Source organism: Leguminivora glycinivorella, chromosome 9 (genome assembly GCF_023078275.1).
Source record: "Leguminivora glycinivorella isolate SPB_JAAS2020 chromosome 9, LegGlyc_1.1, whole genome shotgun sequence".
Classification (NCBI taxonomy): domain Eukaryota; kingdom Metazoa; phylum Arthropoda; class Insecta; order Lepidoptera; family Tortricidae; genus Leguminivora; species Leguminivora glycinivorella.
Window position 1 is genome coordinate 23,170,293 of NC_062979.1, and position 27,997 is coordinate 23,198,289.

At 38.5% G+C, this 27,997-nt stretch overlaps 2 protein-coding genes across 2 annotated transcripts in view; one reads left to right on the forward strand and one right to left on the reverse strand.

Annotated features, from left to right (window-relative positions):
• Positions 1–27,997, forward strand: part of LOC125229781 — a 517,609-nt gene that overhangs the window by 159,007 nt on the left and 330,605 nt on the right. The window lies entirely within an intron of this gene.
• Positions 1,432–26,809, reverse strand: LOC125229787. Its single transcript, XM_048134729.1, has 6 exons — positions 26,651–26,809; positions 15,418–15,506; positions 9,870–10,003; positions 6,442–6,635; positions 3,257–3,466; positions 1,432–1,580 (listed from the first exon to the last, which is right to left on the reverse strand). Exons 1-6 carry the CDS (start codon positions 26,691–26,693, stop codon positions 1,543–1,545), a joined length of 708 nt encoding a protein of 235 aa, XP_047990686.1. The 5' UTR covers positions 26,694–26,809; the 3' UTR covers positions 1,432–1,542.

A 27,997-nucleotide genomic window follows, 5' to 3' on the forward strand; every position in this document is an offset into this window, starting at 1 on the left:
ATTCCAGCGCCCGTCAATTTTACTACTTCCATTTTAACATAATTTAAAGCACTTCACACTATAAAGCACTGTGCTTACGTCAACGTTTCATGAAAACTGTTGCAAACATTTTCATCGCGATATTAAGCTGTGCAATTAATTTTCATGGCGGTTTTTAAACTAGTTAAAGAACTATTTAAATAAAACATCTTTAAAGCATTATCGTGGCTTTTTGTGCGTTCATGGTTTGTGGTTCTCGAATTCAATATTTCGATTTCTCTTGCTTTTATATTATTCATTATAATATGTGTCATATACTTAAACATTTTATTTTCCATGAATCGCTTATTACCCTATAGTAAAATAAATAAAATTTTAATTTCAATTGCAATTAAAAGTTATCTAATTACATGTCTTATGTCCCAATAACCACCGTCGAGAGATAAGCCCGTATTAGATTTACACACTGTATATTATACTAAGAAAGGATTTTCTTAAAACCATTGAATCTTCTAAAATATATGACAAAATCTAATTTCTACGCTACGCGAAGAGTAGTCTAGTGCCACTTTTAAGAATATTTTCAATGTTATAGGATAAGTCTCAATATCGTGACAGTATGAAGAGTTCTCTAGAAATTCCGATATCTTAGAGTATCTTTCCTTGAATTATTTTGCTAGTCTTGAGAGCCCTTTGGATTTATCTACAATATATTACTGTTGTGTCAAGTCGTTGCTACCAATTTCTTTGATAAAATGAAATGACATTTAAATTAGAAATGAGGCACACTCAAAGGTTATGACAGATGGCGCCACCCTATTAGTCCATACGTGAGAGCGAGAAGATGATATGTTTTCTCTCTCTCTCTCTCACATATGAATGACAGTGACATGCTTAGACACTTGACAGTGACAGTGACAGTGACAGGCGCCGCCTGGCGGGATAAAAGGTCAGTGTGCCTCCTCATTGAACCTTGAGTGTTGTAAGCTGACCCCAACTACCTGACGTCAACCATAGCTTACTAAGGAGATTTGAAAATTGTAGAATTACAAAATTCCGCAAATATTTTTCTTACGAGTATTGAAATCTTCCAATTTTCAAATGAAAATTTACTTCATTTCTTGTTAGCGTTGCTATAAGTTTATATAACTATTCCAATGCTTTCCGGAACCCTTACATCAGTCTGCAGCATATTTTCCGGAACACTTACATCAGTCTGTGACACTTCGCTGTTCATTGCCTTTTCAACAAGGAAATATTGATGCTGAGTAACAATGTTACTTATCAACTCCGATATAGGCACGTTCACATTTGCGTTATTATCGTTCATCCAATGCAAACCGAAAACGAAGTTTGCTTAAAAAATAAAAATATCCGTTTTTAAAATAACGAGCACCCTTTGTGAGGAAGCAATTATAACGTGTACTGCGTTTGTTGCTTTATTTCTGAATATATCCAATTTTTCCTTCGGTGAGGGTAACAGCCGTAATTCAAATGGATGTGAAATTATAAATGTTCATGGTTTTGTGTTTCGTGGTTGATTCTTGACTTGAGTTTTGAGTTTTAGCTATAACTCATTCGCTTGTTTGCTTCTTGCAAACCTGAAAAGATAGGGTTAGAATTTAATTACTTTTCCCCTCACTAGCTCGGAAACACATGTTTTGTCCTTTAATACCAGTGGGTAAAAACGCATTTTATCCACTAGTGGGTAAAGTAATTTGACCTTTAATAAAGTCAAATTAACTGCTTTAAAATTGATAAAAGTAGGTGAATCTAGTAATAAAGATGATTTACCACCTGTGAAACTACTGGAAGCAGTGATAAACGCATTTTTTGCGTTGTAGTTTCCTCGCTGTAGTGAGGGGAAACGTTTTGGGTTACACTCGGGTGCAAATGTATTTTACTTCTCGTGTGTTAAAAAACTCACAAGTTCACTATAGAATCCTTTTAACTGCTCGTTTTTCAATTTCACACTCGGCGTTAAAATACAACTTTGCCCCCTTGTATAACAAATAACTATTAAAGCCTCGTCCCTGTGTACGAGTAAAGATGTAGTGCAAAAAGAATTTTCTTCGTATTTTAACGGAAACTTACTCGTATTACAAATACAATGACGATTGTTTTCAAAGAAATACGAAGGAAAAGATTTTTGCGCTACATCTGTATTAGCCTGGATTTATAAAATATCAAATTCTCGCTTAGTTTTTACTTAGAGGAAAAAATTAGAATATACTAGATCTATTTTATTTTTTTATTTTATTTGTTAGGAAAACTTACAGCTAAAGTTACAATAAGGCTTATAACATAAAAACAATGAGCCAATAACAAGTTTCCACAGATAGAAACTGGGCAAAGTACATGCGTGCAAAGTTACAGAAAATTTTGAAATATATTTGAAGATCTAGTACTACATATGTATCAGTAATATCAGTATTTAAAGTACCTACAGCAGTAATGAGTTTGAGCAATGATTGAAAACAAACAATACTTAAGAGAATAAGAGAAAAAGGAAAAAAAAAACATTTATGTGTTATTTGAGAATTAACAGTGGGAGAAGTCATGGGTCAGTAGTGTGCGTACTGATGCAAAACTGTCACAGAACAGATCGATGAGGTCTCGATTCTTACCAATTTGATTGAAAGACTTAGTGGCTCTTATAATAAAGGAGTTCTTCCTAAAGTTAGTGTTAGCGTAGGGGATATGAAACGTTCGTTTAGCGCGAGACGAAAGGCGTGAGGGAGGCGTGAAATCTAATTAGTGTTTTTTTCGTGGAACTTGCACAGTGCAGCATTTTGGTATTTACTTTTTGTGTACTTTCGTGTTTTTTGTGTTCTGGTATTTACGTTCAGAAGTCGATGCTGATAGCTTCCGTCTACTATGTAAAGACTACCAATACTACCATGCGTATCGGTTTCATTTTGAGTTTACTGAAACGGCTTTAGCCGATCAAAAATCACTCGTTAGTATGAAAACGCTTACAGCCCAGCCACGACATTGGTCTAAGCGCGATAGCGGTGAGCGGCAGCCATACGTGCGAATGAAAAGTCCCATCGCTGTGTCTCGCTCCAACGTATGGATGCCGCTCACCGCTGTCGCGCTTAGACCAATGTCGTGGCTGAGCCGTTACGCGTCGTCGCCACATTTTCATACTATCGAGCGATTTATGTTTGGGGAGACCCTATGTCTTCTTCTTCCTTCGATACATACATAGGGCATTAAGGCATTTCGTGTTTTTGCTAAACTAGATCTTCAATTTCCCAATCGATTTTTCTCTCACCTAACTCACGATAATAATGCAGCCCATCAAAATAGTTATCCTGCACGATCCAGAAGTTGACAATCCACTGAACGATGCCCCTCAGGCTTCCATACGCGAAGAGGAGGGAAACCCAGGAGGTGTCAGCTTCATCGATCTCAAAGGTGTATTGTGGGAGACGGGGGATTATCTTCACCTGATGTTCGGATCCGATGTAGTCCCAGATTTGACCTGAAAAAGTTGAAACATCATAAGCATCTACGATGTTATGGGCTGGCGCACTCATCTGAGTCATTTCATCAAAAGCGAGGAAGCGATGCTGTGCCATAAAAAAACCGGTCAAGAGCGTGTCGGGCCACGCTCAGTGTAGGGTTCCGTAGTGTTCCGTATTTTTCTCAAAAACTACTGAACCTATCAAGTTGAAAACAATTTTCCTGGAAAGTCTTTATGAAGTTCTTTTTTTCATTCCAACCCCAACGTGTGATATATGGTTAGATAGGTATTTAAAAATAACTACGGGTTTACAAAAATCGTTTTTTGATAATATTAATATATTCGGAAATAATCGCTCCTAAAGAAAAAAAAAGTGTGTCCCCTCCCCTTTTTGAACCATATGTTTAAAAAATATGAAAAAAAATCACAAAAGTAGAACTTTATAAAGACTTTCTAGGAATATTGTTTTCAACTTGATAGGTTTAGTAGTTTTTGATAAAAATAAAACCGCCTTCAAAAATAAGCGCGTTACAAAACACGGAGAAACTAAAAAGCAAAAAATAATAAACCTTTGAATTCAGATTTCTTATCGTATTGCAATAATCTAAACATCCAAATTATAAACAAATCAATTATTTTTGCAGTCGGTACCAGACCTGTTCGTCGCCTTGATATTGCCTGTTTGCCCCACCCAACCATACGCAGGCTGGCACCGACTCCAAAAATAATTGATTTGTTTATAATTTGGATGTTTAGATTATTGCAATACGATAAGAAATCTGAATTCAAAGGTTTATTATTTTTTGCTTTTTAGTTTCTCCGTGTTTTGTAACGCGCTTATTTTTGAAGGCGGTTTTATTTTTTGTTAAAAAAGTTTATTTATTTGTTGATTTTTAGTGGTTCCTATTGATATTATATGTATCAGTCCGAATACATGTACACTAGTGAAAGAATTATCCTTTAACTCCTAACCATTGAGGAGTTGACCTTCCATCATCAGCTCAGCCACATAAAATTATTACCATCAGGCGTAAATACTGGTTTACCTTTGAAAAATACACTAAAAACATTACATGTGCCTATAACATTTGAAGAGTTCCCTCGATTTCTCCAGGATTCCATCATCAGACCCTGACTTGGTGCCAATGGGACCATCTCGGGGTTATACCCGTTCGATCAAAAAAAAAATTTTGAAAATCGGTCCACAATTCTCGGAGATATCGAGGAACATACATACAAAAAAAAAAAACATTCAGTCGAATTGAGAACCTCCTCCTTTTTTGAAGTCGGTTAAAAATACGGAAAACTACGGAACCCTACACTGAGCGTGGCCCGACACGCTCTTGGCCTTACTCGCTTTTGATGGAACGAGTGCCTATCAGACTTTGAGCCCGTTTTCCAAAGATTTAGAAAAGGTCTTAGAAATTTTAGGAAAATATCACTGCAAAATACAGTTTAATTTTGGATAGCCAACATTTCGATTAGGTGTGTAAAAGTTTCCGATATTTTTTCCATGTTGATAGTTCAGTGTTGGAAAAATTGTGAAGATAGTGTCAATGCATTTTATACGCCGTGTCTTGCGTGGGCGACGGTCGCGCGACCGTCGCCGTCGCGTCTCATCGCATCGTCTACTTCCATATCGATAAGGTTTGATTTCGTATGCGTCGCATCGCCGTCGCGCGACCATCGCGCGACCGTCGCCCACGCAAGCCACGGCGTTAGACAGCCGAATAGACATCAGTTTATTAGAAATTACATAGAAACTGATTTGTTTACGCGTCTTAAAATTAGATTTATCGATATCGATACTACTAAAGCTTGCTTTTAACAAACTATAAGCAAATACGAGCTTCTAGAATCAAGTCGATGCGGCAGTCAAGTGCCATCGACATGTCTCAGGTTCCGTCTTCATCAAAAATGGCTTAAGCGCCTAGGTTTCCGTAGTAAGATATGACGATTTACACGAAGAGGGTGATATGAGGAGTGCCTGTATGTAAAAAGGTTGTAAGCGCCAAGGTTTCTGTATTAATATGTGACGTTTCATAACAGGGGTGATATGAAGCCCTCTTGAGAACGTTCGAGAATATTGCGTGGAGGACGAGACGCGATCAAACGCAGGGATCAATTGACATAGCCTTATGTTGGCGTAGCTACAAGTGTTGTAGCTGAATAACAAACCTGCAATGGCTATATGTATACCTATTATGTAAATTTAATAAACGAAGAAGTACTTAAATACTCGTACAATTTATGGAGCAACACCATTTTGGATTTTAATTTCAGAAATCTTAGTTTAAACAAGAAATTATTTAGCTATCGAAAAAGTGCTTGTTTTAACAGCAGAACAACAGGCAAAATGTGGGTTTCGTTTTGGACCCACCTCTGAGGACCTTCCCCAAATTCTGTGGGTCCGATATCGCTCGCTGGTTCGCTTTTCAGTAAAAGAAAACATCTTGAGGACACTAGACTAGGCATTAGGCAAACTGTTTGCCCTCTGGGTTCGAAATGTTCGAATGATAAAACTTATAATAATTATGATCATAACAGCAACTTTTGTAAAACTAGTGTCTACGCTATTTTATTTGAGGTTTTCCATATTTGTTATAGTTGCTGTACAATAATTGCCCACTAGGAACCAGGCTCTCACGAGCCGTATCAATATTCATGGTCAACGAAAGAAGAAGATTCCATTCCTTAACCATGAATTCTACCATCGGACTCTTAGACGCACGGCCGGTTTCCATCCTTACTTGGTAGATATTCCGCGAATTCGCACGAAGCGCTTTGCTTCTTTTCTTATGCGCACTGCCAAGGAGTGGAATTCCTTGGCGGCGGCTATATTTCCGAGCTCATATAACCCGGAAACCTTCAAATCAAGGGTGAACAGGCATCTTCTGGGCGAGCTCACTCCATCGTAGGCCACGTCTTTGCCTTTGGCTAGTCTGTTGCCAAGAGTAAGTCCATTTATAATAATAATAAAAAAGACTTCATACCTTCAGTCTTCGTATGAACGGCATCAAGCAGAAACAGCGCGGCATGTACCAAGTCGACAACCAGTAGGGTTATGCCAATTCCTGTTAGCGGCAGCAGTATCGCGTAGAACCCGCAGGGTCGGCGCCCGAGGCTCACGTTGAGGAGCGCCAATCCTAGCCAGGCTATGTGGAGGCTCACCCATAGCTTCATCTTGCTGTAATTATTATTTTTTTTGTAGTTAAAAGGGTTCCAAACTGTGTTTTATAAACAGAGGTTGGATTGTTGTCATCTATCTAAATATATAAAAGAAGAAACTGACTGACTGACTGACTGACTAACTGACATATCAACGCTCAGCTGAAACCACTGGTCCTAGAGATTCCAAATTTGGCACGTAGGTTCGTTATAAGGTGTAGAGGAGCACTAAAAAGGACTTTTCAAAATTCACCTCCTAAGGAGGTGAAATGGGGGTCCAAAGTTTGTATAGGAAAACAATATTAGATTAGTACGCGGGCGAAGCCGCGGGAAAGAGCTAGTATTAAAATATAATAACTCACCCTTAACCGAGTTCTGTTTGTAAGCGTCTATCATGTTTAGATCAGAAAATGTTGGGTTTGATTTTGAAGCAAGTCGCAAGCAAACCACAAGCAATTTTTCCAAACTAGGAATGATAGGAAGCAAGCGAGGTAGAAGAAAACCCAGATGTAGTTATTTACAAGTTTGACCAGTAACTCATGTTGAATAGGAAAGCGAAAAAGCTGGCTCAAGAAAAATATGAAAGATACTCCACCGAAATAAGTTTTTTGCAAAAATTTCATTTTTGGCACAAACTTTTATCGCCAACTGTACCTTTCTTTCAACAGTCATAGTCTACCTCTCCGAGACGTTTCTAAAAAAACCCTTACTCGATAGGGACACCACATTTCATGACAGAGTTCCTATGACCACCTTTCTGTTCCATCATTAGATCAGCTCCATGATACCATAGTATTGCATTGTCACGTGATTTACATATCTGTGCAAAATTTCGGAAACCGGAAAGTGGGTCAAATTTAGCTTCTACGTTTTGACGCACACTAACACAACTAACAAGGCAAGTTGAATAAAAACTTGTAAAAAGCAATCTAGTAGGCATGTGATGATGCGTCAGTAAGGCCAACTACAGAAGTTGTGAGACTTTAATATTTTTAAATTAAAGGAAAAAATTAAAAAAATCACACCTCCGGCAGGACTCGAACCTGCGACCTTTGGCCTTGCCGGGGCCATTTCCTTTAATTTAAAAATATGTAATATCGCTCGCAGACGTTTCTGCATGATAAAAAACAAATTTTGTGAGACTTTGTTACAGTCGAATTGGCGAACAGACACAATAAACACATGAGGCGTCACGAGCAAGCTTCTAACCCCCGCCCATCTGGGGGAGCATACACCTGCCGTGTGTGGACGAGGAATCCGCTCTCGAATTGGGCTATACAGCCACGTAGTCGCAAACATGCTGCTTAAATCATCTGTCATAGATGCAAAGGCCTATTATGAGCATAGAGGAAGGGAAGAGTTGTAACTGCACTGAGAAAAAATACAACCAGTTTTCATGTTCGTTCAACAAGTTTTTTGGTTAAAATAGCGCCTACGTGCTCTTTGGTTCAAACAACAAGCTACTTGTCATTTAAATCGGCAATATATTTGAATCAACAAGTCGATTTTATAAAAACAACCTGACACATATTGTTTTAAACATACGTTTATTGGCTGATTCAAACGGATAAACCGCAACAAGTCGAACTTGTTAAATTCACAATCCAAATTTCTCTCTCAGTAAATTCGAGTTATAGGCATAGTTATAGTGACATCTAGCGACAATCACGCGTCAACTAGCGGAAATTATCAGTACTGCTACTTGTCAATAGGTGTCGCGATGAACGAAGTGTCTAATGCTCACCAGTTTTTAGGTAATATTTGGAGAGGAGTCGGAGGAGTATAGGCTCAAATGTGGCTTGAGGCAGGGCGGATTAACATCGCCGCTGCTGTTTAACCTTTATGTGGACGGGTTGATTAGGGAGCTTGGTAGCACAAGAGTCGGATGTCATATTACTGGGACATGTTTTAATAACATAAGCTATGCGGACGATATGGCGCTGCTGAGCCCCTCGGTCGACTCGATGCGGAGACTGATCAAGATATGTGAGAGGTATGTTGAGCGGCATGGTCTTAGGTACAACGTTTCAAAGAATGAGGTGATGGTCTTTAAAGCACGCAAATACAACCCAACAACTGAGCCTAGGATCATGCTGTGCGGCGTACCTGTAAAACTAGTCGATAGGTTTAAGTATCTGGGACATATACCACGGAAGATCTAAGCGATGACCATGACATAGAAAGAGAAAGGAGAGCTATGTCGATACGTGCTAATATGCTTGCCCGCAGATTTGCACGATGTAACAAACAGGTAAAACTAACGCTTTTTAAAGCATACTGTCACACGCTTTACACGTGCAGTCTGTGGGTAAGGTTTACGCAAAGGGCATACAACACATTGCGTGTGCAATACAAAAATGCCTTGAGGTTGTTGCTGAGGCTACCGAAACACTGCAGTGCTTCCGGCATGTTCGCGGAAGCGCACACAGACGACTTCTTCGCAATTAGGCGGAAGAGAATTGCCTCTCTGCTGAGAAGAGTGCGTAGCAGCAGCAACAACCTCCTTCGTGCATTAGAAGGGCGCCTTAACTGCCCTGTCACTGAATACTGGGTGGCAGTAGTCACGGGCAGGAATAAATAAATTTCTGCGCAATTGTGTTGTTAGTTGTTAAGTGTACATAGTCTTAGTTTGTTATACTAAGATAATCGGTAAGGATTTTTGTGTAATTGTATCTACTAACCTATTATGGATCGTATACTGGTCTGAAATAAAGCATTTTTATTTTTATTTTTTATTTATTACAATAGTGTAAACACGTATTACACTGAGAGAAAATACAACCAGTTTTCATGTTCGTTCAACAAGTTTTTTGGTTAAAATAGCGCCTACGTGCTCTTTGGTTCAAACAACAAGCTACTTGTCATTTGAATCGGCAATATATTTGAATCAACAAGTCGATTTTATAAAAACAACCTGACACATATTGTTTTAAACATACGATTGGCTGATTCAAACGGATAAACCGCAACAAGTCGAACTTGTTAAAATCACAATGCAAATTTCTCTCAGTGTAATCAGTAGGTATTCTGTTTTCAATTCCTTCTGCTTGTAATATAAATTGTAAACTGTTCTGATATTAAATCTTTGGTAGACGAGACACTATTGACACCGTATCTATTTACTATTATTTACTGATGTATGGAGTTAGAACTCTTCCCGTACTTATTCCTCAATGATTATGAGACAGAATCAACCGATATTTTAAAAAACATAACTTGCAATAAAGGACGCAGAAAAACAGTAAAGTCTTACTTTCTGAAAGCAGCAGCAACCCAGTTAGACTCCATCCACAGTATGTTGGACATGGTTCGCTTGTTGTCGACCAGCACGGTGTAATTGTAGTAGTAGTGCCGTTCGCAACTTTGCGGCTCAAACAGGTACAGCATCTGTAACAAAAGTCTCTTGTAATTTTTTTTTTTTTTATAGGACATTCTTACACAGATTGGCTGAGGCCCACGTTAAGCTCAAGAAGGCTTGTGTTGTGGGTAACTCAGACAACGATATATATAATATAATTATAAATACTTATATACATAGAAAACATCCATGACTCAGGAACAAATATCTGTGCTCATCACATAAATAAATGCCCTTACCGGGATTCGAACCCTACCTACTCACTACCGACTGCGCCAGACCGGTCGTCAAACTACAACATTACAACATTTTTCAAAGTATTGAGATTCTACTCGGCTAGCCTAGTGGACGCCAGTCTTACGACTACATTCAAATCCATACTACAGTGAAACCTGGTTAAGTGGGACCTGGATAAGTGAGAAACCTCTTTAGTTGGGACCCAAGGTGTGGTCCCGACACTTTCGCACCGATTTACCTCTATTAGTGAGACAAAACAGACCTCTATAAGTGAGATTAGCCTTTCCGATTTTATAGTCACATTTCCCTCTATTAGTGAGACAGAGTGTGTATTTTACCTCTGTTACTGAGACTATATTTGAAATGTATATGCACTTAATTGTTTGTTAAGAATTTTATAAAAATTTACCTCTGTATCTGAGACACAGTCAATCTATGACCTCTGTAACTTGGACTTCATTGAAAATGTACTTCCATATTTTTAATAATTCTTAGCCTATCTTTAAATTACGCGATTGATCCTTTTTGTGTTCAGATGAGTTTAAGGGTTTTCTTGGTACATAAAAATACATAAAAATATTAAATAAAAAATACTTTCATAAATATACCTATAAAAGTTTTAAGACACAATGACGTTAAGTCTTATATTTTATTTAAATACGAGGCTTATTTACCTTTTATTTTAAGTAGTATGCAACTAATAATAACTATATGCAAAACACCTTATTTATCACCTCTATAACTGGCATACCCTCTATTCTGGCCTCTATCTAAATATATAAAAGAAGAAGCTGACTGACTGACTGACTGACTGACATATCAACGCACAGACGAAACCGCTGGTCCTAGAGATTTCAAATTTGGCACGTAGATTCCTTATATAACGTAGAGGAGCACTAAGAAAGGATTTTCCAAAATTCACCTCCTAAGGGGGTCAAATGGGGGTTCAAAGTTTGTATGGGGAAACAAGATTAGTTTGACTATTTTATTCGAAACTTCACAGGAAGATTCCTTAAGACATATGACTGAATACGTGTTTCAGGTTTTTTGAAAATTTCACCCCTAAAAGGGTGAAAAGGGGGTGATAAAGTAAAAAAATCAATATGGGTATCGTTTTTATGGTTTATCGGGTCGCTGATCACGATAAATACAACGTTTTTAAAATCTAACGAGGCGGGAGTGAAATACCTTCTCCCCTGTTGTGGTGCAATGGGGTTTAAATATCAAAAAAATATATAAAAGAAGATATTGACTGACTGACTGACATATTAACGCACAGCGGAAACCGCTGGTCCTAGAGATGTCAAATTTGGCACGTAGGTTTTTTATATAGTGTAGAGGAGCACTAAGAAAGGATTTTTCAAAATTCGCCTCCTAAGAGGGTCAAATGGGGGTTCAAAGTTTGTATGGGGAAACAATGTTAGTTTCACTGTTTTATTCGAAACTTCACAGGAGGGATCCTAAAAACACATAACTAAAGACGTGTTTCGGGTTTTTTGAAAATCTAACCCCTAAAAGGGTGAAAAGGGGGTGATAGAGTAAAAAAACAATATGGGTATCGTTTTTATGATTAATCGGGTCGCTGATCACGATAAATACAACGCTTTTAAAATCTATCGAGGCGGAAGTGAAATATCTTCTCCCCGTTATAGTGCAATGGGGTTTAAATATCAAAAAATATATAAAAGAAGAAACTGACTGACTGACTAACTGTTATATCAACACACAGCCGAAACCGCTGGTCCTAGAAATTTCAAATTTGGCACATATGTTGCTTATATGGCGTAGAGGAGCACTAAGAAAGGATTTTTCAAAATTCTCCTCTTAAAAGGGTGAAATGGGGGTTCAAAGTTTATATGGAGAAACAAGATTAGTTTGACTATTTTATTCGAAACTTCACAGGAGGATTCCTAAAGACATATGACTAAATACATGTTTCAGGGTTTTTGAAAATTTGACCCCTAAAGGGGTGCAAAGGGGGTTAAGTCAAAAACACAATATGGGTATCGTTTTTATGGTTTATCGGGTCGCTGATCACGATAAATACAACGATTTTAAAATCTAATGAGGTGGAAAAGAAATTTTCTCCCCTGTTGTTGAGCAACGGGGTTAAAATATCCAAAATAGCCATAAGTATAGGTTTAGTTTTTATCTTTACTTCTGGTTCAAGAGATTTCAAATTGACACGGAAGTTCCTTAGAGGAGCACTAAGAAAGGATTTTTCAAAGTTCACCTCCTAGCGTGATAATTTGACAGGGGCAAGGACAGGGACAGGGACATGGTCAGGGACAGGGACAGTGACAGGGTCAGGGACAGGGACAGTGACAGGAACGGGATAGGGTTAGGGTTAGGGATAGGGATAGGTAAGGGATAGGGATAGGGATAGAGATAGGGATAGGGATAGGGGAGGGACGGGGACAGGGACGGGACGGGGACGGGGTCGGGGACAAGGATAGAGATAGGGCCGGGGATAAGAATAGGGATTGGGGTCGGAATAATCGGTCGGCAATCGATATCTAGGCAGTGTAAAATGCAGGTGGCTCAGTGGGAAGGGATTAGTAAGTAGTCATCGGCGAGTATCCTGCATCCGTAATAACTATTACATTCAATATGCTGTAAGAAGATCGTTGTTTGCTTGCCTTTCATATGTTTACGTTTGCAATAAGTATAAGCAAAATGGAAAAAATTGTAAGCGATAATGTAAGGAAGTACTTTTTACCCTACCGACCATAGCGTCGAGATACTGGCTATGTGGGTTGTATGAAGTTTCCCCAGTATATTATTTATATAGGTAAAATACATACATATTCGTACCTACTACCTACGCTGTGTAACAATTCTACAATCATTGCAAGAATTTCTTTTAAAACAATAGTAATTTGTGTAAGGTACAGTCAGCCAAAAAGCAGTGTAAGGTTCTTGGCTGACCGTACAGCAAATAGATCAGTTACAATGGCCCCCCAGTCGAGAATTGCCCCGCTTTACCTTAATCGAAATAATCGCGGACAGATGTACCTACAAAGAAACCTACGGATCCAAATGAAAATCTTATTTTTTGTAAACGTTTCAATAAGAATACTTTTATTACGCGGGCGAAGCCGCGGGTAAAAGCTAGTTAGTGATACCCTCTGTAAATGAGACAAACATTTTATTATGCCTGTCTAACTGAGACCCTGAATAAGTGGAATACCTCTTTAAGTGAGATAAATTTTGTCGTCCCTTGAAGTCTCACTTATCCAGGTTTCACTGTAATATTATAAATGGGAAAGTGTGTGTGTCTGTTTGTTTGTCCGTCTTTCAAAACGGAGCGACGAATTGACGTGATCTTTTAAGTGGAGATAGTGGAAGGGATGGAGAGTGACATAGGCTATTTTTTGTCTCTTTCTGACGCGAGCGAAGCCGCGGGCAAAAGCTAGTATAATTATATTATGTAGAACTTCTTTGTTGAGCTGGCAGCTTCCTCGCTCAATGTGTAAGCATTGTGATGTAGCGAGGAAATGCTGCCAGCATCTTGGGCAGTATGCCTCAGGGGCCCTCTTTAGATTTTTAATTTTCTTTTTTTAATTGCCTAGTTTATGACATTTATTATATGGAACTTTTATTTAAGTCTTATTTAATAAATTTAATTTAAAACACGATATTTTTGTAGATAGTACAAACTTATACAATTTCCATCAAGATATTTTTCTTCTCCAAAGAGTTACCAGCAGTTTGGTAAGCATTAAAGATTATTAAGGATTAACCATTTTCAAATGTACAAATTGAACTCATACATGTGTAATTGTGTATTATTTGAACTTATTAAGTTCAAAATCCAGCTAACGAAATTATCTCAATGCACTTTCCTATTATTTATTCTATGTTCTTGGATGTTAAGATAAAGATCAAGTTAATCTAAAGAAACTTCAGCTAGAGCTGAAATGTTGGGTTGTTCAAGGAAAACTAGAGATTAAACCAACAGTGAAAGGAAAATATAAAGTTTTCTGTCTATTTCTCGTAGCGGAGTTTACCCTTTGGACTGTAAGTTGTACCATTGCCCACAGTCCGTAAACGGACAATCCGCAAACTTTATTATACCATAGATTAAATAATTTTAAGAAGACCATACCATCCCATACATTAAAATGCAACCGCCTTAGAACGCGCATACACTACACAACCCATAGATGGCGCCACAAAAAATTGTCTTGTAGCTTTCGATTATATTTGTATATATCGTTAAGTATCACTTTTGATATAGATTTATGGGTCCAAAGTGACACTTAACGCCAATCTACAAATAATTAATGGCAACAAGGCATTTTTAACCGACTTCAAAAAAGGAGGAGGTTCTCAATTCGACTGAATGTTTTTTTTTAATTTTATTTTATTTTTTATTTTTTTTTGTATGTATGTTACTCGATATCTCCGAGAATCCTGGATCGATTTTGAAAATTTTGATCGAACGGGTATAACCCCGAGATGGTCCCATTGACACCAAGTCAGGGTCTGATGATGGTATCTTGGAGAAATCGAGGGAACTCTTCAATAGTTATAGGCACATGTAAGGTTTTTTTAGTGTATTTTTCAAAGGTACACCAGTATTTACGCCTGACGGTAGTAATTTTATGTGGCTGAGCTGATGATGGAAGGTCAACTCCTCAATGGTTAGGAGTTAAAGGATAATTCTTTCACTACTGTACATATATTCGGACTGATACATATAATATCACTAGGAACCACTAAAAATCAACAAATAAATTAACTTTTTAACAAAAAATAAAACCGCCTTCAAAAATAAGCGCGTTACAAAACACGGAGAAACTAAAAAGCCAAAAATAACAAACCTTTGAATTCAGATTTCTTATCAGATTGCAATAATCTAAACATCCAAATTATAAACAAATCAATTATTTTTGAAGGCGGGGCCAGCCTGCGTATGGTTGGGAGGGGCAAACAGGTCTGGTACCGACTTCAAAAATAATTGATTTGTTTATAATTTGGATGTTTAGATTATTGCAATCTGATAAGAAATCTGAATTCAAAGGTTTGTTATTTTTGACTTTTTAGTTTCTCCGTGTTTTGTAACGCGCTTATTTTTGAAGGCGGTTTTTTTTTGTGGCGCCATCTAAGTGTGGTGTAGTGTATGTGCGTTCTTGCTCATAGCTTACTAGCTCGCGGTGGGACCAGTGCCTTAGGAAGAAGTTTTAAATACTTATATGTATACCTTGATGAGTGTAAGCTCACGAGGTTCTCCTGGTTCTGGTGCTAGCCGGCATTTCAGCGTCAACCAGGTGAAGACTACACAGATGATGGCTGCAAAGAAAATATTTTTTTTTACGCCATTTGTAGAACGAGTTCGAGTTTGCTCATGGTGACGCCGATCTCTCGGGCATAACGTATTGAAACGGGGTAGTTAAGAATTGGAAGTGCCTTTGAATAGTATGGGCTGTGAGCAGCCTTTCAGATAGTAGAAGGCTCTGTTTTTGAAGGTTTGAACGTTATAACCACCGGTCTGGCCTAGCGCGTAGTGACCCTGCCTGCTACGCCCGCCGCGATCCCGGGTTCGAATCCCAGTAAGGGCATTTATTTGTGTGATGAACGCAGATATTTGTTCCTGAGTTATGGATGTTTTCTATGTATATAAGTATTAGTTGGACATCTGCTACGACGCGACCTGTTTCTCAAAAACATCGTAGAAGGAAAGAGGGGAAGAGGAAGACCTAGGAGAAACTATTTCACCCAAATTAAAGAAAAGGTTCAGGTCGTGTCGTATCAGAAGGTGAAGGAGTTGGCAGAGGACCGGAGCACAGCTCTTAAGTTAGAAGAAGAAGAAGAAAGTATTACACTGAGAGAACTTTGCATTGTGAATTTAACAAGTTCGACTTGTTGCGGTTTATCCGTTTGAATCAGCCAAATGTATGTATGTTTAAAACAATATGTGTCAGGTTGTTTTTATAAAATCGACTTATTGATTCAAATATATTGCCGATTCAAATGACAAGTAGCTTGTTGTTTGAACCAAAGAGCACGTAGGCGCTATTTTAACCAAAAAACTTGTTGAACGAACATGAAAACTGGTTGTATTTTCTCTCAGTGTAGGTGTAGCATATTATATAATTATATTATATTGTTGTGGGAGCCCGAAAACTCTGATCGGGGATCCGGCAGACCCCGCCGGCGATGGAGGGATGAACTGGACTCCTTCTTGGAGGAATGGTCAGACATAGCACTGGATAGAGATCAGTGGAAAAATTGGGGGGAGGCCTTTGCCCAGCAGTGGGACACGATGGACTCCAAATAATAATAATATTGTTGCCTGAGTACCTGCAACACAAGCCTGCTTGAGCTTACCGTGGGACTTAGTCAGTCTGTGTAAGAATGTCCTCTAATATTTATTTATTTATTTTTTATTTATTTATTTTATTATATATCGGTCTGGAAACAACACAGGTGACAGTTCATTCCAAAATCAAGCAGAGCAACAAAGGAATTTGTTATTGGATAAATGAAATGAAACATGGCTGTCATCATATTAATTAATTATACTCACGCATCACCAGTTTATTGAATAAACTCATGAATGTACGAAGAGAAACAGTCAAATATTCAATTAATTTATTCACATTCACAACCTGAGGCCAATTCTGTTTTAACAATTTAATATGATTTTCATCCTATTTTGATACGACCTTTGCTTTCTAGATTTTTTTTATCATTCCTCTTTATCTTTAATGCGGTACGACATTGCCACAGTATAATAAAGAATACTATCGTACAGTATGGCCACTCCTGCTCCCCGCTAAAAGTACCCCCACCCGCTCTCGGTTACCTTACAGTTACCGCCTGTCAAAAACGCGAACAGTCGACCTGTCGTATTTCACTCATACAAGCATAGATAGATATTTGTTATACAAGGGGGCAAAGTTGTATTTTAACGCAGAGTGTGGAATTGAAAAACGAGCAAGTGAAAGGATTCTATAGTTGAACCACGAGCGAAACTGTGTGCCAGGAACGCACCGCAACGACGAACAAATGAACGTCGTGTCAAAACCAGATGGAACTAATATAATACTGTTCAACAGAACCGGTCCCCAAATTACGCGAATGATCCAATGTAGCGTAAACAATTATGTAAATACGTAATCACACGATTTACCGCGATTTGGGATTAGTTAAGTTATGCTTGAAAATTACATTGACAACTGATTGGGTCTCCAGTTGTATAATATACATTATTATCTCATATACATATAATTTTCAGCAATTCAGTTTACATATAATTTTATACATAACTAAGCAACCAGGTACAACTAAATAGGCCTTAAGCTGAAAACCACTAACAATGATGAGTTTTACAGTTTCTTTCAAAATCCATCGATATTGTTATAGGAATTTAAAGAGGAATTGTAAGGAACTCTTACGCCGTGTCTTGCGTGGGCGACGGTCGCGCGACCGTTGCCGTCGCGTCTTATACTTCCATATCGATTAGGTTTGATTTCGTATGCGTCACATCGCCGTCGCGCGACCATCGCGCGACCGTCGCCTACGCAAGCCACGGCGTTAGTTATTTTGTTTAAAGGAAAAATTGTTATTTGGATGCGAGTAAACAAACCCGTTTCCATTTTAAGTGACAATATTATGTGAGTGTGCACGGGAAATCGTACCACTTTGTGGATTGCTGTAAAGCCGCTTTGTCAGTTTATTCACATAAAGATAAAAAGTAAATCTCGCCTTAATGGTAACCGACTAAGTGGGATGTTTTACTAAATACACACATATGTATTGCCATTTAAGGCTAGATTTCTAAAAAAAATATGAATTTGAATGACCTTATTTCTTTTTTGTTATCGGTACAAACCTAGCTCATGCATACTTTATTTTATAAAATTTTCTTAATCTTTTTTGTTTACAAAGAAAAACATACCTACTGGATCATAACCAAAGAATATAATCCTTCCAATCACACACACATTTACACACCTTGACATGTTTATACTAGTGGCGGTCTCAATCAAATTCCAACGGACATTAATGGAACTAAAATTGACAACCGGGTTAGATGAGATCCAGGGGGGTTCGGAAGCCTAGGTTGGCCATACAAATCATAACTTTTAAGTTGAAGAGTTAAAATTAGATGTAAGCAAACAAAAATTGCAAAAAGCTCTCACAATTTTTCCTTTAAACTCTTCGTTTGCTGAAGATAGATTATTTTCCTTAGCATAAACCTTCCTTTAAGTTCTTTAAAAAAAGAATTTAATAGAGCTCTAAATCGACTTTATTTTTTTACAGAAAAAACATATTCCGGTTGTAGATAGCTTGAGTATATTACAAAGGAAATGTCGAGAGCAACAACAAAACAAAAAAAACTAAATCTAAATCGGTTCATCCGTTCGGGAGCTACGATGCCACAGACAGACACACACACAGACAGACAGACAGACAAACGGACAGATAGACAAACAGACAGACAGACAGACACGTCAAACTTATAACACCCCTTCGTTTTTGCGTCGGGGGTTAAAAACAATAATGAACAATCAAATCTAATTAAATTCTAAATAAAGGCAACTGACTTAAATCAAGTTTATTTCTGTGATTAACCCCCGACGCAAAAACGACGGGGTGTTATAAGTTTGACGTGTCTGTCTGTGTGTGTGTCTGTCTGTTTGTCTGTCTATCTGTGTGTGTGTCTGTCTGTGGTATCGTAGCTCCCGAACGGATGAACCGATTTAGATTTAGTTTTTTTTTGTTTGAAAGCTGAGTTAGTCGGGAGTGTTCTTAGCCATGTTTCATGACAATCGGACCACTATGTCGCGGTCGGGGTTTTTTTCAAAATTTTAATTTTGTGGTTGGGGTACAAGGGGGCCCAAACAACATCTCTCGGGCTTCAAGTCATCCTCACCTGCACGTGGTGTACCCTGCTAAACAACGAACGAGGCTCTGACGACCCACCAACCCGCACTGGACCAGCGTGGTGGGCTTATGGTCTAAATCCCCCTCATGATGAACGACTCCCCGTTACGGCCCCGAGTGCTCGGCAAAAGGGGTGCTAAGAATCCCCGGGCGGAGGTTTCCCACAAAACGAATGTACCGACCCATGCAAGAAAAACGGACTCCGAAATGCTTCATGTTCTAACCTACAATATCCGCACTCTAATGAAAGAAGAACGCCTCATCGAATTAGAGCACGCCTTGAAAGATATTAAGTGGGATATTGTGGGGTTATCAGAGATTCGACGAGAAGGCGAACAGACCGTCGAACGGGAAGACAATGTGTTTTACCACTTCGGGACAGCCCGCGGTCTGTACGGGGTTGGCTTCCTCGTCAAAAAGAAGTGGAAGGATAACATTGTCGAGTTTATAGGTTATTCCGATAGGGTGGCTGTGTTAAAATTTAGTATATCTGAAAATCACACTTTAACTCTTATCCAGACATATGCTCCAACATCTTCACATAGTGACGATGAAGTAGAAGAATATTATGATCTCTTGAACAAAGCTTGCGATGAGAACCGAGGAACATGGACCATGGTCCTCGGGGATTTCAACGCTAAAGTCGGAGTAAGGTCTGAATTGGATAATGCTGAGATACTAGGACCACATGGTCTTGGCAGTAGAAATGATCGTGGCTCTCGCCTTATTCAATTCGCCTTTGGACAAAGCATGAGTATCAGCAATACTTTCTTTCCTAAAAGGCCACAAAGACGTTGGACCTAGGGGTGTCGCCAAGTGGGCTCATTAAAAATGAAATAGACCATGTCCTTTCATCTGATCAATTCGTAATTAAAGACATATCTACAATAAACAAGATTAATTTCAGTTCCGACCATAGACCAGTGCGAGTCAAAGTTCGTTTCAACATTAAACTTCACCGTAAACAGCTTTTTATAAGAAAGATAAGGCGCCTAAATAAAGACACATTGTTATTGAATCACGATACCTTCAACTTAGAATTAAGAAATAGTTTTGACACACTCGACCAATGTTATATAGATAAGGATGCACAAAATCAATATGATGCTATTATTACCAGCATAAAAACAGCCAGCAGTAAAATTAAACCAAACAGAAAGAATAATAACAAATTGACTAAAGACACAATCAAATTAATTGAGGACCGGGAAAATACTAAAACTGACAGAAAAAAATACAATATTCTAGACAGACTCGTGAAAAGAAGTATAAGACAAGATATACGAAATTTTAACACTAAACTAGTCGAAGTAGCTTTAAGGACCCATTCATGTCTCCGAACGGCAAAACAAGGCATAAACAAGGAAAGACCTTGGATCACAAGCCTTCGAGATGCAAATGGAAAAAAATGTACTAGCAGGGACCAAATCACTGAAATTGCCACAACTTTTTATAAATCTTTATACTCTTCCGATTCATCACTTTTATTGCCCAAAAACTGTAACTCCAGTCCGAACCCCGTCTTCCCAATAACAGACTCCGAAGTAAACGCCGCTCTCAAGAGCATGAAGTACCAAAAAAGCCCTGGAGTAGACGGCGTTACAACCGAAGCACTCAAGACGGGCAAGGTTACTTTGTTACCTCACTTAACAAAATTATTTAACTCCGTTCTTTACACTGGCAAGGTCCCTTCCAAGTTTTGTCATTCTGATATAGTACTTCTGCACAAAAAAGGAGATAAATGCGATATAAATAACTATCGTCCAATTAGCCTAACATCCCATTTGTATAAATTATTTATTAAAATAATTGAAAATAGAATTGCTCCATTGCTGGACAAACATCAGCCACCCGAACAAGCCGGATTTCGACCTAGCTTCTCAACCACTGACCATCTACACACCCTTAATCAAATAATAGAAAAGTCCAACGAGTTCAATGTCCCCCTATACCTTGCTTTTGTTGACTACAGCAAAGCTTTCGACAGCGTGAAACACTCCTCCATATTCTCCGCCATGCAGAATCAAGGTATACACCCGGCATATATTGAACTCGTTGGAACTATCTACAGTAATAGCACCGCTAGCATTAAATTGCACGCACCCGGTCCCGTATTTAGCATAGAGAAAGGCGTCAAACAGGGCGATCCGCTATCTCCGAAATTGTTCACCAGTTGTCTCCAAGAGATATTTCAGAAGCTGGCGGTCTCATGGGAGACTATGGGCATAGAAGTCGACGGCAAGAGGCTGACAAACCTGCGCTTTGCTGACGACATAGTCCTCTTCTCCCATACGTCGTCACATCTGCAACAAATGCTGCAAGATCTTAGCACGGCAAGCCTTGAGGTAGGACTTTCAATGAACAGAGCAAAAACCCAGTTGATGACCAATCAAGCTGAGGATAGAATAGTGGTAGATGGGCAGGATATACAATACGTCAAGGAGTATGTTTACTTGGGCCAGATAGCATCCTTCGAAAACAGGCAGTCTGTCGAAATCGATAGACGTATCAAGAATGCCTGGAAGAGCTTCTGGTCCATGAAAGCGCTAATGAAGGGTGACCTTCCTCTGTGTCTTAAGCGCAAACTCCTTGACATGTGCATCCTGCCTATCATGACTTACGGGGCACAAACTTGGTCATTAACTGAGGCTCTAAAGTTGAAACTCAAGGTTTGCCAGCGAGCGATGGAGCGTAGTATATTAGGTGTTCGTAGAACTGACCGAATCAGAAACACGGAACTACGCTCCAGAACTGGAGTTGCAGATGTGGGCGTCAAGACCGCTAAGCTAAAGTGGGACTGGGCTGGACATGTCTGCCGCATGCACCCGGAAAGGTGGGCCAAAATATTTACAGACTGGGACCCGCGAAACACCATAGACGGGGCTGGCCGGGGTGCAGGCAGACCAAAAAGGAGATGGCGGGACGACCTGGACGCATTCTACCCGAAATGGTGGGAAAATGCCAACAACAGGGTCGAGTGGAGAAAGCGAGGGGAGGCCTTTGCCCAGCAGTGGGACACAAAAGAGGCTAATTAAAAAAAAAAAAAAAAAATTGTGGTTAGGTTATGATTAAAAGATAGACAGCAAGATTTAATATTTCCGAAAGTTATTTTTAGCCCTTATAACTTACAGTAGCAAACAAGCATACGGTCCGCCTGATGGAAAGCTGTCACCGTAACCTATGGACGCCCGCAACTCAAGGAGTGTCACGTGCGCGTTGCCACAACCCATTAGAAACTTGCAATACTGCATAATATTACAAATTCGAAAGTAATTATTTTGTTTATGATCAGTACATACGTAATCATGGTGCTACTTTACCGCACAAGTGTGGTAATAAGCACATTACGTAAAATAATTATGTGAAAAAAAATTTAAGGGTCTGAATTATGAACTGGAAAATAAAAATTACGAGAAAAAAACGTTTGCTATTAAGGCACTGATCCCACCAAAAGCGATGAGCTATCGCGCGGCGATGGAAACTAACAAAAGATAGTCGCTCCCGTGTAAATGAGCATTTTTTTTTTTGCCATTTTTTATTTTGATTTTTTTTAGGGAATTGTAGGTCAATTGAACTCAGAATCACGAGTACTTTCAATCTCGCTGGGAGACAAAGTGTCCCAGAATTTCCATACATTTTTGTTACTTTCCTCTTTTGTTACCCCACACAACATGTACGGAAAATGGTAACAAAATAGGAAAAAATCGTATGGGACAATTTTTTTAACTAGGATTGAAAAAGCTAGTGATTGAGCAGAAATAGCATTTTTTTTTCAAAAATATCACATTTCATAAAAGTGATTAAAAAAAAATGCTCAAAAAATGTAGGAAATAATTTCAATCAGGCGGACCGTATACCTGTTTGCCACCGACGTGGTATAAAAAAAATGAGAGAGTGAGCGCCGAAATAAATTACACATATGAAAGAAAAAGTGACCATGGCCTCCAGTGCCTGAGGTTGGATTTATTTCGGTTTTAATTTATATATATATATATAGTGGTGTGACTACTTTAAGATAGCACAAGTTGAAATATTTTCAATAGAATATAATTTGACTTGTGTAAGGCACTGGTCCCACCGCGAGCTAGTAAGCTATGAGCTATCGGCTATACAAACGAACAAAATATAGTCGCTCCCGTGCAAATAAAAGAGACACGGGGATGTTTATAGTTACTCGCCCAGCAGTGAGCTATCAAAATCGCCGTGTCTCTTTTATTTTCACGGGAGTGCTTATCTTTTGTTCGTTTTTATAGCCAATAGCTCATAGCTTACTAGCTCGCGTTGGGACCAGTGCCTTAATTAGAAGAGAGTGAGCGATTTATAGTTCATCGCTACGAACTATAACTCGCTCGCATCGCTTTTGCTAGGACCATTTCCATCGCCGATAGCTATTACTCGCTTTCGGTGAGACCAGTGCCACAGTATAATAAAGAGGACTATCGTACAATATGGCCAATCCCGCTCCCCGCTGAAAGCGCAGCCCACCTCTTCTCGGTTACCTCACAGTTGCCGCCTGTCAAAAAAGCGAACAGTCAACCTGTCATAATTATCTCACTCATACAAGCATAGTACGCGTTCACGTACACGATCTTAGAATGTATGTATGTATGTAAACACTTTATTGTACATAAGACAAGTTGTATGAATGTTTGCTAGGAACGCGCCTCTTTCACATATTTGATCGCCAGTGTCCGAGATGTGCCAGTGCCTAAAGAGCTACGTACTTGTAATGGAGTTTTGAAGAAAATGAGATTGAAAAGGGCTTTGAAATACATGTAAAAAGGGTATTGTATCTAGACCGAGATAATTACATTAGGCACGGTTGCATGGTTCGGTACGGACTAAATTATTTAGGACACGCTTTCTCTTTCACATTGAAATCCTCAACGCTCTGCTGGAATAACATATAACATATTAGTATTAATTTTTGTGTGAACTTTGTTTACTTCTATTAGTATGTAATAAGATTAAGTTTTTTTTTATAGCCCGTTTATGTGTCCCACTGCTGGGCAAAAGCCTCTCCCCGTGATTTCCACAGCTCCCGTTGGTGTGCTATTTCTGGCTTTTTTAAATAAGTATATTGTCTTTAAATGATTCACGGTTAGTTAACTATAATACTTATATTGACCGGGATATAAACTGTGATTACCATTTTGATTTTTATTGAGGTACAGATATTTCGACGCAGTTGCATGCATCTCATGTTGCATGTTTCCCATGATCATGATGAAACTGCGTCGAAATATCGGGACCTCAATAAAAATCAAAAAGGTAATCACGGTTTATATCCCGACCAATATAAGTCTTATATTTTCTTTACTCAGCAATACAGTATTATTATTTTACTTGCGGTGTTCGTATCAATTTACAATATTAAAGGTAAGGTACAAATGGGCAGTTTAGACTGCGGGACAGTTCCCAATTTTTATCATGTTTTACACTATTAATAATGTAAGTTAACCCCTATCGAACTTACAAATAGTGCGATAGGGACGGCCTGATGTTTTATCATTTATCGCGCCACCATATGATACTTGCCTGCCTGAACATGCGCTATTTGATAATGCAAAAATTGTAAAACATGTAAAAATCGAGTACTTAGTTGACATTGGCCCCCCAATCGTAACTGTCCCCTGTACCGTATCCATATTTTCCTTTGTTAATGACATAAGAACGGGTGGTCCATATCGCGCCGACACATGTGATAGATAGCTCATAATTATTTTTGCAGCCAAATAAGAGTAACATAATTATAGGTGACTGTAAATCTTGAATGGTTTAGTCTACGTCTGCGTACAAACAATATCCAGCTACACTGAGAGTTTGCATTGTGATTAACAAGTTCGACTTGTTGCGGTTTATCCGTTTGAATCAGCCAAACGTATGTTTAAAACAATATGTGTCAGGTTGTTTTTATAAAATCGACTTGTTGATTCAAATATATTGTCGATTCAAATGACAAGTAGCTTGTTGTTTGAACCAAAGAGCACGTAGGCGCTATTTTAACCAAAAAACTTGTTGAACGAACATGAAAACTGGTTGTATTTTCTCTCAGTGTACTAGTAGACTCTGATTGGCTTAGCCTGTATCTGTGTACAAACAAATGCTACTAGGGACTCCGGAGCTAGGATCTAGCACGAAAACCTGTCACTCTAACGTAGGCTTAGCGGTCCAAGCCAGCTGTGTCGCTTATCTTGGGAACTTTGTAAAGAAGTTACACAGTGATTTTCTGGAAGCAACTAGCTGGTTTTGGTTGCAAATGTAGGTTGAAAATTTCTAAATTTGATATTTATATTAATTCTGACGAAGCGCTGGTAGCCTAGCGGTAAGTACGTGCGACTTTCGTTCCGGAGATTTATGTGCGAAATGTCATTTGATATTTGCCAGTCGCTTTTCGGTGAAGGAATACATCGTGAGGAAACCGGACTAATTCCAGTAAGGTCTAGTTTACCCTTCGGGTTGGAAGGTCAGATGGCAGTCGCTTTCGTAAAAACTAGTGCCTATTACGCCAAATCTTGGGATTAGTTGTCAAAGCGGATCCCACGAGCAGTGGCAAATGCCGGGATAACGCAAGGAGGATGATGATGATTAATTCTGATGTTGGAGACTTCTCATGTTTCTATGGTTTCTTTAAAATATAATATATAGAATAAAACTTTGTTAATAATTTCTAACAAATTATTTTACACATCTGCAGTTTTTGGACTAATGACTAATGTGTACTTATCAGTGGCGTAGCGTGAAAATTTTCGTTGGTAAAGCCAGAGGGGTTTTTGGAATCTGTTTTGTATGGACTTCTACAGATACTAGAGAATTTTAGGGAACCCGTTGGGAATCGAGTTGCATGGACGCTCCGCCACTGGTACTTATATACAAATTATGAAATGACCAAGACTACTTAATCAAATCAGCTCATAGCCGGACCAAAATACTACACAACACCTCAGTTAAAAAACATACCTATGGAAAGACAATGCCTAGTATCTATACCTACATTCAAGGCAACGTTGCACAATACCTAATGTTTCAGGATATCTTCTAAATATATCTGGTTTAAGACATTTATCATCTCATAAAGAATTTACATAACCTAACCACAAAATTAAAATTTTGAAAAAACCCCCGACCGCGACCTAGTGGACCGATTTTCATGAAACATGGCTAAGAACACTCCCGACTAACACAGCTTTCAAATAAAAAAAAACTAAATCGAAATCGGTTCATCCGTTCAAGAGCTACGATGCCACAGACAGACACACACACAGACAGACAAACAGACAGACAGACAGACAGACAGACAGACGGACCGACAGACCGACAGACAGTTTTTGCATCGGGGGTTAAAAATATATAAGAAGAAACTGATTACTGACATATCAACGCACATCCGAAACCGCTGGTCATAGAGATTCCAAATTTGGCACGTAGGTTCCTTACGACGTGTAAAGGAGCACTAAGAAAGGATTTTTCAAAATTCACCCCCTAAGGGGGTAGAATGGGGGTCCAAAGTTTGTATGGGAAAACAAGATTAAATTAGTACTTACTTTGATACAGTATAATGAAGATGGACCACAAGTAGAACGTCATTCCTCACATTAGAAACGAAAATTTCTTGAAATTCACAACTTACATAAACATATATATTTTTTATCACAAGCGAATTCCAATCTTCGATTATTCCAATGCAACTACACTTCATAACCCAAATAAGTATACATTATAAGAGAGTCAATTTGTGCAAATCATATGGAACATCAAACATTAATGCAAGCGGCGGTCGTTGGAACTAATTTCACTCCATAAGATTTAACATAGCAAAGCCCCATATTTTTAAACTGAAGGAAAAATGGGTAAAATCGCACCGGAGAAACTTCAACCTGCAACAGGATTGCCGGTCGAGCTCAGTTGGTCAGAACGGAAAAGCTCATTTTTCAATTTTTCCTTTAATTTAAAAACGTTTCCGCATGATAAAAAATAAGTATAGAAAAGCCCACAAAATGAGGGCAGCACAAGCAAATGTTGCGAATCTTGATTATCTGAGATTATCCAGTACTGTTTGTAAGCCATTGGAATAAACTATGTCAAATTCGAGTTGGCCGTGGGGCAATGTCGAGTTAAATATGGCTCCGAAATTGCGAGAAAATTAGGACGTTGGGGAAAATTAAGGGTCATCGTTATTTTTACCATTAAGAGGCCGTTTACAGTGAAATATTTTATAAAGGAAATAATATTAATTAAAAGGTTTTATTTGAAATTGTTTAAGTTTTGAAAATATTTTGATGTAACGGACTCTTTAAACCAACTAACCTTAATTTTATATTGGTAATATCAATTATAAATATTTTGGAACATATACACGGACAAGCAAATCCATACTAATATTATAAATGGGCAAGTGTGTGTGTCTTTCAAGGAATAACGGAGCGACGAATTGACGCGATTTTTTAAGTAGAGATATATGAAGGAATGTAGAGTGACATAGGCTACTTTTTGTCTCTTTCTAACCCTCCACTTCTCTAAAATGGGGGGTAGAAGCTTGTATGGAGAATTCCGCAATTTTGCGGGCAAAAGCTGGTCTTATATACCTAAAGCCATTAGAGTTATTGCCGGAGACTGCACTTTCCACTTCTTTGTTCTAAAGCGCAACGAAAAACATTTCTCAAATATGTAATTATTTTGTTATTTTTTCTTCCTACGGATATTCTTTTTCGCCCAGCACTTGGCGTTAACGTGAGTCTCAAATGAATGTCCCCCCTGCGATAATGAAAGACGAAATGGCGTCTTTTCTGCTTAAATTGAATTTTCTATAAACGGAATGCTCATTCCGTTTCGCGTTAGCAAAACGTTGAGAAATTGTCCGTTTCTTCTTTTGGAAATATGAATTATTTTTT

What these genes read in the sequence shown, in the direction of transcription:
- LOC125229787 (XM_048134729.1), bottom strand. Translation starts at nt 26,693, where the DNA reads ATGACGTTCTACTTGTGGTCCATCTTCATTATACTGTATCAAA. An exon ending in GTTGCTGCTGCTTTCAGAAA is followed by an intron (nt 6,636 to 9,869) that starts GTAAGACTTTAC and finishes TAATAATTACAG; the next exon opens with CAAGATGAAGCTATGGGTGA. An exon ending in GCATTATTATCGTGAGTTAG is followed by an intron (nt 1,581 to 3,256) that starts GTGAGAGAAAAA and finishes CTATCTTTTCAG; the next exon opens with GTTTGCAAGAAGCAAACAAG.